This window comes from Scyliorhinus torazame, chromosome 4 (assembly GCF_047496885.1).
Source record: "Scyliorhinus torazame isolate Kashiwa2021f chromosome 4, sScyTor2.1, whole genome shotgun sequence".
NCBI lineage: Eukaryota > Metazoa > Chordata > Chondrichthyes > Carcharhiniformes > Scyliorhinidae > Scyliorhinus > Scyliorhinus torazame.
Genome location: NC_092710.1, coordinates 243766422 through 243778628, shown reverse-complemented (window position 1 = coordinate 243778628; position 12207 = coordinate 243766422). Strand labels below are relative to the sequence as shown.

The window sequence follows — 12207 nt, the reverse complement described above, 5'->3', positions numbered from 1 at the left end:
GTACAGATTGGTAGCTAGGAGCGCCTATCTCATAGCGAGCGTTGAATTAAGACTTAAGATTTCGATCTTCAATGCTCCGGACACGGTCAATGTTGGTTCGTTGTTGCTGGGTGACCCGGGCAGGAAGAAAAGCGCGAAGAGAGGGAAGAGGTGGAGAAGAAGAGAGCGATTTGAACTTGGGGCTCCAAGAACTATTGTCTCCAGGGGCTTCCCGCCTTTCGGGGTGGTCCCTGTACCTGGTCCCAAGTGATTGGACTTTGTCCCAATCGTTTGGTTCGATTTTCTCCAATGCTGGAGCGGTCCCCTGATCGATGGGCGGTCTTGAGGTGCTCGTTCACCTCCTTTTGTGCAGGCTCCTGCTGGCGCCGAAGAGTCTGGTTTTGCTTTGTGTATCTAAATGTTGCTTATTGTTCCCGGGGATTGCTCATTAGTATGCAGATGGCTGTTGTTTTGTTATGCTGATGGTTGCTGGTATCGATATTGTCTGGCCTTTCCAGAGGTAAATACACAGCCAACCTGCAGCTGCTGGTTTTTGTCTTGTTGGCTGACTTTCCATCAGCCTTTGCCGTTCGCCATTTTGAATCGGGAGTTGGCCATTTTAAGTGGCTACAACGTGTGAATGACTATGTTAAAAACTACAATTATTCGTTGTGTTGGACCTTTGACGTAAAGGGGGAGGAATGTTATATATGTGGGTAAATATTTTTGTGCTGTTGCATGGTCCCTTTAAGAGTTGAGCCACATGATAGTCCGTGATGTCTTTGGCCACTTCACAGGCTTTCTCTCAGTCTAGGCAAAACCTTTGTACAATTCACAGCCATCTAACAAACCTCTGATTATTATTGCATTCAACCCATGTGCTTCTGCAATTCCCTTCTTTTATGCTGCAAGTACAGTACACACATTTTACAGTTATTCATTATGGACTTTGTTGCAGGCAATTACACCCAACTTATGAATTTTTAAAATTTTAAACCCAGAATGTGTCCCTTTAACATCAGTTAGTCAATCTCATAATTTGCAGCTTCCACGACTTAGCAAGCCACAAACCTAGTTAATTATAGTTGTTGAATTTCTTCTTAGCCAGATTATTTAATTAAGATTCCTTACTTTGTGTGTTAATTAATTAATGCATTACTTTCTTAAAGACTGTTACTAAAAAGTTACATTTCAGTAATGGAATTGATAAATTAAATGATTAATTTTCCCTTCCCAGTTGGTGGACATTTCTTTTAAAAGAAATGTAAAGAAGGAAATAAATACAGACACTAACCTGGATACATGCTAATGGTTCATTGGTCCAGATGGAGTACCCACCGATTAGATAGATTCGTCCACTGTGCACAGCTACACCCGATTCATTTTGGCCTAATATGGGAAAATGCAAAGCACTGATTAGCTAGATGACTCACCTAAAAATCTACACCTTAGTTTAAATGTCCAGATATTTGCACTTGAAGTTTAATTAAAATATGATAGTTTCATGGCCACGAGCAGGATGCAGTACCAAATTGAAGTTTATGCCAACTGTTGCTCAGCATCTGTTAAAGAATTCAAGAGTACATTCAAGATAAAGATCAATACATTGCTGGGAATTAAGGGATTTGAGACAGTGCAGGAAGGTGGAGTTGAGGTAGAAGATCAGCAATAATCTTGTGAATGGCCGAATATGTCCGAGGGCTTTGACAGTCATCGGACTCGAAACGTTAGTTGTTTTCTCTCCCTACAGAAGCTGCCAGACCTGCTGAGATTTTCCAGCATTTTCTCTTGCGTTTCAGATTCCAGCATCCGCAGTAATTTGCTTTTATTTATGGCCTAGTGTCAAATGGGCTACTCCAACATCTATTTCCTACATTCATATTGATTCTTACTACTCTCCTAAACGATACAGCATCACCAGAGAAGTGGGTCTTTTGTATTTATTGCAATATACATGTATAGTAATATATTTTTAATCTTCTTGAATAGTTTCCACTGTTGGTTTGTTGATTTACACCATCAATGTTTCCCAGTCTACTAAATTACTACATGACAAGACTACAAAGGCACTTCATTGGGTTTAGTGCACTTTGGGATTCATTGATATCATTAAAAGTTCAATATAAATGCAAGTTTTTCTTTCCTATTTTTACCTCAATAATTTGTTCCTCACCCTTTAAAGTTAACATTGTTTCAGACAAATATCTGCTACTGTTCTTATGGGATGTCCTGATCTGTAAATGGATACATTTCTGTTGAATCAGCTGGGAATTTATGCAGCAACCATCTTATGTTGCTTCTTGGCTTGTTTGGACGAATCCTTAAGCTGTTTGTGAGCCTTGGTGCCTGGGAGTCTGGTAGACTGCTGACTGACAGGTCAGGCCTTCTGGACTGGTTTGCATATTGTTTAGAAAACAAAGGTAGTTTTAAGGGATTTAGATTTGTATCGATAAGCAATCAAAGTAAGGTGTAGTTTTAAATGTGTTTAATGTTTCTGTGCATGGATGGGTATAATCATATAGAAAGATTCATGCTTCACAAAGGTGTTTGTATGTATGGGAGTTGGTTTCAATTCCCACTTTGATTCTATTGTGCTTAGAGCGGGTTGTGGCGTGAAGATTAAATAGAACAAGCAGAGGTTGCTTAGCAATTGGAGGCCCTTGTCAGGATAAACAATGCTTTTAAGTTTTAACTTTAGCTGATTTTTGGTAGTTGGAGATAGATAGTAAAAGAAAAGGCAGCCCTCAGCTCTGCTGGAAGCAGTTTGTTTTAGAAGGTTAAAAGGGAATATCTCTCAGCCTTGCTAGAAGAAAAGTCACACTCTGGAGTAATGGTTAAGAAAACAGATGCCGGAAACGTAAAGTTCAGCTAGTTCAGGAAACTAGAGAAATGAAGGAAAGTTTCCAAGAAGGTAACGGAACAGAGGAAACTGGGAACCAGAACAGATTACTGTTCAGTAGAGTCACAGAGAGTTGAAGACCAGAAAGATTTGTGCTGTAGTTTTAAGGTTTGTGAGAATTACCTACGGTTTGGGAGACACTAATTGAAATAATTGTGTAAATCGGTAGATGAACCTCAGTGTTTGTGTAAAAGCCTTTCAGATAAAGGGAGGGGTGCAAAACCTGAAATCAAATCTTGATGGAAGCAGGGGGAGAGCAGAATTTGAAAGGAGATTTGAAAATGTGACTTTTGAAAGCGGAATTTAAAATCGCTTGTGTGGAACCCGGAGTTCAGCGAGACAAGGTGGCTCACGGTAGAACATCTGGAGGGATTTTGAGGAGAAATCCACAGACATTCACTTGGATTCAGAGAGGAGTGTGCCTTACCACAGTTATCTTGTGTGCTTAAAAGGGACTTTGTGTGTTAATGAGACCATTGTAGATTAAGATGTACTGTGTAATACATGTTAATGCTAAAACATGTGTATTTTTGATAAGCTAGAGGGCAGTAAAAGAGTATTATATCAGAATCCAATTTTTCATGTTTAATAAATGTGTTTTTCTTGTTGTTAAAAGTAATTAGCAGTACTGTGACTCCGTTCCTTTATAAACAAAAGTAAACGCTACGGTGTTTTGCTGGTGTTGTTTCTGGGATTTTCCAGTCCAGTTATAACATCAACAATATATTATAATATATACATTTTAAATGAGGTTTTACAACTCCTGAAAATAAAGAGATGGGTTAAATAAGACAAAAAGTTTAATGATTATGGAGATTTATTTTACTAGTGTCGAGCAACAGTGGTCGAGTAACACAGAGGAAGAGTTCAGTGTGTCAGACTCAGAGAGAGAGAGAGAGAGAGAGAGAGAGACAGGGCAGGGATTTAGATGAAAGATTAACGGAGACAGTAGCTGACTGAATAGGTAGTTACATAACTCAGTAAAGTGTTCAGTTTCGCAGAGGTGCTCTGGAAGATTGAGGCTGGGATTTTTTGCTCCTATTTCGACCGGGTGGGTTTGGCAAAGAGAGCAGAAATATTGTGAGCAGGCCAAAGTCCGTTTCATGTCAACATAAAAGCAGGAAGCGACCCCCCAGCCACCACTATTTGTTCCACCGTTCAATATCGGGAACTTAATTGCAATAAATGAGTGTATTATTGGGCACATACAGCAGAATCATACGCCGACATCAAACATTGTGTCCACGGCGGCATAATGTCAAAACAGCATGAAGTACATCTGGTCTCAGAAGACATGCACCTGGAAAGCAGCGCTCCCAGGGGAGCTGGGAGGTGAGCTCAGGGGGGAGAGAGTAATGTCAGGTAGTACTAGAGGCTGCCAGGGGCTTCTACAGGGGCAGCTGGATGAAGCTTCCTGGTTTGCTCAGTGTACTGGGGTGGCATTTAAAAATAGCGTCAAGGTCATCGGTTCATTGATTTAATGGCGAGGCAAGGGAATCAGAGGATGCCCACCCACGATAGGATGTGGAACCCCTACCTGCCTTCTTTTTGCAACTAGTACCACAATATATGGTGTAAAAAGCCACCATTGCCATTGGTGATCGCAACACCGCTTTTCCCACTCAATGTCGGCCAATATTGGAGGAAACCTCAACCCAAATTTGAAAACTCATTAGTTTGCTCTGCAGTGGAGAAACAGTGCGGTTTTCAGGGAGACACACGAGTAGGGGAGAAGAATCAAGTGAACACACAGGAATCTTCCTGTCTGAAGCGCAAAGTCTGTGTGTACAGCTAATGGTAATACTTCGCAAGATTATGTGTCTGTGAAGGTGTTGCTGGGGTGAAAGAATAATGTGAATAGGAAGCATGTTCTTTGCTTTGTATTGAGATCTTTCCAACCTTTTTGTCTGGTGTAATATCGTTTATTTATTCTTGTTAAATAAATATTTTATTCTTTGTGTTAAAAGTCCATCAGCAAACTCCTGTGAATTTGTTCAGCAACTTTCTTCCATGGTTTCTGAAAGAAAGGGTTGGATCTATCAAATAAGATTTCACTCTGGAATCTGATATATCCAGTATTATCAACTGGGGTCATAACAGGTGCTATCCTGTAAACCACCATTTAACTGTTCAAATTCCTTGACAAGTGCTCCATCTCACTGAATATAGAACATTAGAACATAAGAACTAGGAACAGGAGTAGGCCATCTGGCCCCTCGAGCCTGCTCCGCCATTCAATGAGATCATGGCTGATCTTTGTGGACTCAGCTCCACTCTCCGGCCCGTACACCATATCCTCGAATCCCTTTATTGTTTAGAAAGGTATCTATCTTTTTCTTAAAAAATTTTAAAGAAGGAGCCTCAACTGCTTCACTGGGCAAGGAATTCCAGAGATTCACAACCCTTTGGGTGAAGAAGTTCCTCCTAAACTCGGTCCTAAATCTACTTCCCCTTATTTTGAGGCTATGCCCCCTAGTTCTGCTTTCCCCGACCAGTGGAAACAACCTGCCCGCATCTATCCTATCTATTCCCTTCATAATTTTATATGTTTCAATAAGTTCCCCCCGCATCCTTCTAAACTCCAATGAGTCCAGTCCCAGTCTACTCAACCTCTCATCATAATCTAATCCCCTCAACTCTGGGATCAACCTAGTAAATCTCCTCTGCACTCCCTCCAGTGCCAATATGTCCTTTCTCAGGTAAGGAGACCAAAACTGAACACAATACTCCAGATGTAGCCTCACCAACACCTTATACAATTGCAGCATAACCTCCCTAGTCTTGAACTCCATCTCTCTAGCAATGAAAGACAAAACTCGATTAGCCTTCTTAATCACCTGTTGCACCTGCACACCAACTTTTTGCGACTCGTGCACCAGCACACCCAGGTCCCTCTGCACAGCAGCATGTTTTAACATCTTACCGTTTAAATAATAATCCATTCTGCTGTTATTCCTCCCAAAATGGATAGCCTCACACTTGGCAACATTGAATTCCATCTGCCAGACCCTAGCCCATTCACCTAACCTATCCAAATCCTTCTGCAGACTTCCGGAGTCCTCTGCACTTTTTACTTTACCACTCATCTTAGTGTCGTCTGCAAACTTTGCCACATTGCACTTGGTCCCCAACTCCAGATCATCTATGTAAATTGTGAACAACTACGGGCCCAACACTGATCCTTGAGGGACCCCACTAGTTACAGGTTGCCAACCAGAGAAACACCCATTTATCCCCACTCCCTGCTTTCTGTTAGTCAACCAATCCTCTACCCATGCTACCACTTTACCCTCAATGCCATGCATCTTTAGTTTATGCAGCAACCTTTTGTGTGACACCTTGTCAAAAAAATGAATTCATGACCTGGATGTGAACCAGTTTCTTCCCCGCTCCAATATGTTTTCCATCTATCTCAGTAAGTCTCTTACCCTAGCATCAAGAAGTAATTCACCATTTGGGAGTTCCAATCACGGTTGCAAAAAAACTCTATTTGTGCTTCTCATCATACAATCACCCACAATTAAAACTTTCATATTCTTTCAGGATCATGTCCCTATAGAACAAAACTTGTAAGTTTCAACAGGAAAGCAAATAATCACAGATACAAAAGCTTTGTGAAATGTATCTCTATCTTCGCCATGAAGATTGTCCTTACAAGTCTAACAACGCACAATCTAAACTTATTTTGACCTAGTGCATTTCACATATTACATTTCCCAGTAGCAAATGGTGCCAGGGTTATACCAAGCATTTTACCAATCATCTTCTTAATTAGATATCTGCCTAGCTGCTTTTGAAAATGGTCAATTGTTGAAGCATCAATTATTTTTGCCATGATGATGTTCTAGACTTTTGGAACTCTACAGCTGAAGCACTGCTCTAAGTTAAATAACCTGTTAACATCCATCCATCATACTCTTTAATTTCTTGACATTTAACTCTTCAAAAGATGAGCAAATAAGTTCATATTCTTATTTTTACAATTTACGAGTCACAATCTACATGCAGTAATTTCAGCACCCAGCTAATGCCTCATGTGTGCATAAACTGGTTCTAGACAACAGGAACAATGCCTTAAAAATATGGTAAAATATTAATACTGTTGACTTAGTAAGAACAATAAAACCCAGTCAGCACCTCACAAAACATGGTTATCTGGATTTTCCAGTTAGCCTTTAGTTCATTATGTCATAGAATCATAGAAATCCTACAGTGCAGAAGGAGGCCATTCGGCCCATCAAGTCTGCACCGACCCTCCGAATGAGCACCCCACCCAGGCCCACTCCCCCATCCTATCCCTGTAACCCCATAACCCCACCTAACCTGCACATCCATGGAGACTAAGGGGCAATCTATCAATCCACCTAACCTGCACTTCTTTGGACTGTGGGAGGAAACCAATGCTTACAAGGGGAGAAAGTGCAAACTCCAAACAGATAGTCACCCAAGACTGGAATTGAACCCGGGTCCCTGGCGCTGTGAGGCAGCAGTGCTGACTACTGTGCTATCATGCCGCCACAGTGTGCCATCATATAGTAAAAAAACAGTGAAACAACGTGCAGAATATTTCAATGAGGAAAGAGTAACAGTGCTGCACTGGCATTTGTGGAGCCATCGTACATCGATTGAGAAGGTATTTTGAATGCTCCATCATACAGAATGCAAATACATCACATTATGGCAATCAAGATAAACACTAGAACGTTGTCTGAACCCTTCCTCTCAAATCCATCAGCATATGACTGGAACAGATGGTGTGACCATCATAATGACGTGGAGCCATCATGCTGGAATGTCTGAATTACATTTGTTTTATTTGTTCTTGGAAACTTGATGTCGGCTGGGGCTGCAATAATTGCCCATCTTTACCTTCCTTGCAAAGTTTATAGTGGGACTTCTCTGTTCACAGTTATAGTCTTTGTACTGATGGGGTCCCATAATATTGACATGTAGGAAAGTCGAGGGACGGGATTCCCCGTTGGTTGATGCCCAAATCGCGAAACGCGATTTGGTGGAGAATCGGTTCTGGCGCTAAAATCGTGGTGGGTGCCAATTTGACACAAAATCACAATTCTCCGTCACTTTGACAGTGGCGTCATTGTGTTCTGGAACGCACGTACAGTGGACACCATTTGCATGTCATTAACGGGCCCAAACCTGTATTCCAGGGCCTCTGCAATGCTCTGCCTCCGATGGGGCGAGTTCCCGACGATGCAGTTCACTTGTGCTTTTAAAAATCATGAAACCGGCGTTGTGGCTGCTGAAGGAGAAAGAGGGGGTATGGAAAGTGTCCAACTTTGCCATAGTTTGCTGACAGTTATGCCGCTGGCTTCTGCCAGGGCCTGGGTGGGGCGGGGAAGGGGGGTGGAGGATGACCAGGAGGTGGGCTGTGGGGTCGGGGTGGTCAGGCAAGGAATACCATTGCCGCAGCTGGCAAGGTGGCCATGCAGTTGCCCATGCCGCTAACAGCCCATGGGTCATATAGGTGTTCCCTCAGGCCACCCTCTGATCCCAGCCGACTCATCAGCAGTATGGGCGCGCTCCAGCACAACCAGTGCCATCTTGTTGGCTGAATGGTGTGTGTGGGGAGTGAATTGTGTATATGCAGCTGCAGCTTGTCAGCCTCCCGAGTGTCAATCACAGATCCAGCGAATCCCACACCGTTTTCATTGGAATCGATTGTATTCCATGTGGCTCTGGTGCTAGCCCCTCCACAGTTGCTGAATCAATCCAGGTTCGACGCCAGTTCTGCTGTCGTGAAAGTCCACAATTCTGCGTCGGTGTCAACACTTAGTCTCAGAAACGGAGAATCCCGTCCTAGGACTTTAAGCCAATGATGTTGAAAGCATGGTGTTATGGGTCCAAGTCAGGATGGTGTGTCTTGGAGGGGTACCTGGAAATGATGGGCTGAGATCTTCTGATCTCTGAAAAGTCGGAAATTCAACTGCAGCTTCTATCATAAAACAGGGACATGATTTCTAATCTGCTTCTCTACCCTGTTCCCCTGCACTGGGTCAGTTCTGCAGGATCCTCCCTCAGAAGGCTGTACTAAAATTTTGGAAGAATTTAAGTGTGCATTCTGTTACCTTTTGAAGGTCGGAAATAGGATTCCGATGCTGAATGGAAAATTTAGGCCATGGTGTTACCATATATTGTTTCTCTTGTCTTCTTTTGTATTAAAGGACATGTTCACATAAACTGGGAGGTGCTATTGAATGAAGGTTGGTGAGGTGCTGCAATGCATCCTGTAGAAAGTATATAGAGATGCAAGAATTCACAACTAGTGGAGGGCGTCGATATGGAGTTCAGCAATATCATTGAAAAGGATTGCTTAATACTGGATAATTTCTAGTTTCTGACATATTGTGGTTAAAACCATCCTGACAATTGGTGAATCGTTCGCACACTGTTGGCCTGAGTCTTGCAAATGATGGAGCTGTTTGTTCAGGTCAGAAGATGAGCCATTTGCTGCAGAGAACCCTCCTCTGTCCGGCTCTTGTAATTACAGGGCGGGCTTCTTCAACACGTCCGCTCGCCAACCGGAAATTCCCACCCGAGGTCAATGGACCTATCCATGTTGATCTTGCAGCAGGCACAGCCAAAGAATCCAGCCCACAGTGTTGAATTTGCTGGCCCATTTCAGCGTTTGGTCAATGGTGACCACCAGGATTAGGTTATGGAGAATTACTATGATGCAGCTTTTGCACATTGGTCACTTTGGCCAAAGCAATTAATAGACAGATATCTGTGACAGGCATGCTGGTGAGAACAAGGTTATGTAGATTCTCCACCTCCGCCCCCCCCCCCCCCCCCCCCCCCCCCCCAAGTTTGTTGCCTTGCCCTTCCTCACAGCTATGACTTTCAGGACTGACCAGCTTACCAGTGGTGGTTCTGCCAGGAACTCCATGGTAAATTGAACAATTTATATTTTGAACAGCGACTGATGACAAAGGAGCCCTGTATATGATTTGTCAGCTGAAGTCTTTCATGTCTTCACAATAACAGTGACACTTTACCATCAGTATGCCATCAAAAGGTCAGTTAAACATCCCCTAGTTAGAAAATATCATTGCTATAAACTTTTAGGTCCTGTAATTATCCTTGGAGATGTGAGGTGAAATCTCTCTAATGCGCTGATTATTGCTTTGAAGCTTTCATGCTAGATATTTTAGATAATATTAAAATGACCTGTACCAATGATGTGTACAGGTTATAATATTGTTGGGCGCCTCTAATGTAATTCCCTCAAAGTTCCTGCTTGTAATGGGTTGCCTGGTTAAAGCAACGTCAAGTTAACTTGTGAAAAATAACTGCTGGTACTCAATTCACTAATTGGCAACACATTGACTGACACCCCCTTGACCCTTTTATTAACCATATTGCTGAGAGATAAGTTTACCGAAGTTTTTATAATTAACTGAAACAAATAAATACACAGATCGTTAGTTCTGTCAAAATAATGGGTGGGAATTAACTGACAACTTATGTTACAGTAATAGTGTGTCCACAACACACATCATTAGAATTTCCAGGCAATGAGTGACTCACACAATTACTTGCGTGGCCATCATTTATGGGGTCCCTCCTCGCCACACCACTGTGAACCTCACCATAACAGCTCCTCTCCACGACAAAACAAGTTACAGTATTCACTTTGCTGTATTAATGCTCCTTTACTACTCATAGACATAGATATAGAATTTACAGTGCAAAAGGAGGCCATTTGGCCCATCGAGTCTGGACCAGAAAGACCAACCTACCTAAGCCCAAATCTCTACCCTATCTCCACAACCCAGTAACCCCACCTAACCTTTTTTGAACACTATGGGCAATTTAGTATGGCCAATCCACCTAACCACCTACTCACAACAACCACTTAGGTGAATTCAGTATGGCACAGGGATTCACACAATCGTGATAGCAGATAGTGCCACAATTTTCCATTAACACACATTTTGGGTGCAGCCATGCTCAAATTTCTGATGTCTTTTGAAACTGAACAGTTTGAATACAAGAAAACTTTATGTGTGCAACTTCAATGGTTTACAGGGGAATAACATGTTAATTCAAGGACTGCTTTAGGTAGATTAATTGTGATGAGCTAAAGTGAAATTGGATGTGTAGACCATTTGGCCCATTGAGCCCACTCCACCAAGGGTTTCCTCCACGCGCGTGGGTTTCCTCCGCTTGCTCTGGTTTCCTCCCATAGTACAAAGATGTGCAGATTAGGTGGCTTGGCCATGTTAAATTGCCCTTGGTGTCCAAAACGTTATGTGGAGATGCCGGCGTTGGACTGGGGTGAGCACAGCACGAAGTCTTACAACACCAGGTTAAAGTCCAACAGGTTTGTTTCGATGTCATCGGTGACATCGAAACAAACCTGTTGGACTTTAACCTGGTGTTGTAAGACTTCGTACTGTCCAAAACGTTAGGCAGGGTTACGGGGATAGGGTGGAGGTGTGGGTTTAAGTAGGGTGCTCTTTCCAAGGGCCGGTGCAGACTTGATAGGCCGAATGGCCTTCTGCACTGTAGGGATTCTATGATTCAAGCACCGTGGATTCTATGTTGTATGACAGAAGGTACGTAATGGTAAATCAATCGCAAAGCCAAGGGGAGGGGGTAAAAGGGGAACAATTATATAAATGGTGGACTGTGAGTTTGTGTTGTTGTATATGCTTTTAAAAAAAATAAAATTAGAGTACCCAATTATTTTTTTCCAATTAAGGGGCAATTTAGCGTGGCCAATCCACCTATCCTGCACATCTTTGGGTTGTGGGGGTGAAACCCACGCAAACACGGGGAGAATGTGCAAACTCCACACCCAGAGCCGGGATTAAAATCGGATCTCGGCACTGTGAGGCAGCGGAGCTAACCACTGCGCCACCGTGCTGCCCCCCTGATGTTGTTGTATATGCTGATATTTTTTACATATGCTTAAAATAAAATACATTTTAAAAAACATTGATGTTGATGGTGAATGAACAACAAAATGCAATTACTTTAAAACAATAACAGCATGCTCTTAAGCATGTCAAATTATCCTGTCACTCATGGAAAATTCCCACAAAGGAAACCTAAAAACACCTACCTGTGAGCAGGTTGAAATGGCAGCGGACCCATTGGTCAGTGTCCATGTTATAACAGTCAATTTGACGAACTAGAATTCGATCATTGTTGTAGTCCAAGTCATTTCCTCCAAGGACGTAAAGTTTTCTATTGACAGCTGCCATAACATGATAGACTCGCCTCTGTAACATTGGACTGCGACTGATCCATTTATTCTGAAAGTCAGAAAGATTAAGAAAAATTACAGACGGTTCTAAAATAAT

At 42.4% G+C, this 12207-nt stretch overlaps 1 protein-coding gene across 1 annotated transcript in view; it reads right to left on the bottom strand.

The window, feature by feature from the left end:
- klhl32 (kelch-like family member 32) overlaps positions 1-12207 on the bottom strand; it is a 495489-nt gene that overhangs the window by 28500 nt on the left and 454782 nt on the right. The window contains exons 9-10 of the mRNA XM_072499580.1: positions 11967-12159; positions 1274-1368 (exon numbers count right to left, since the gene is read on the bottom strand). Of these exons, the coding sequence (XP_072355681.1) occupies positions 1274-1368; positions 11967-12159 (288 nt within the window). The remainder of the gene's footprint in view (positions 1-1273; positions 1369-11966; positions 12160-12207) is intronic.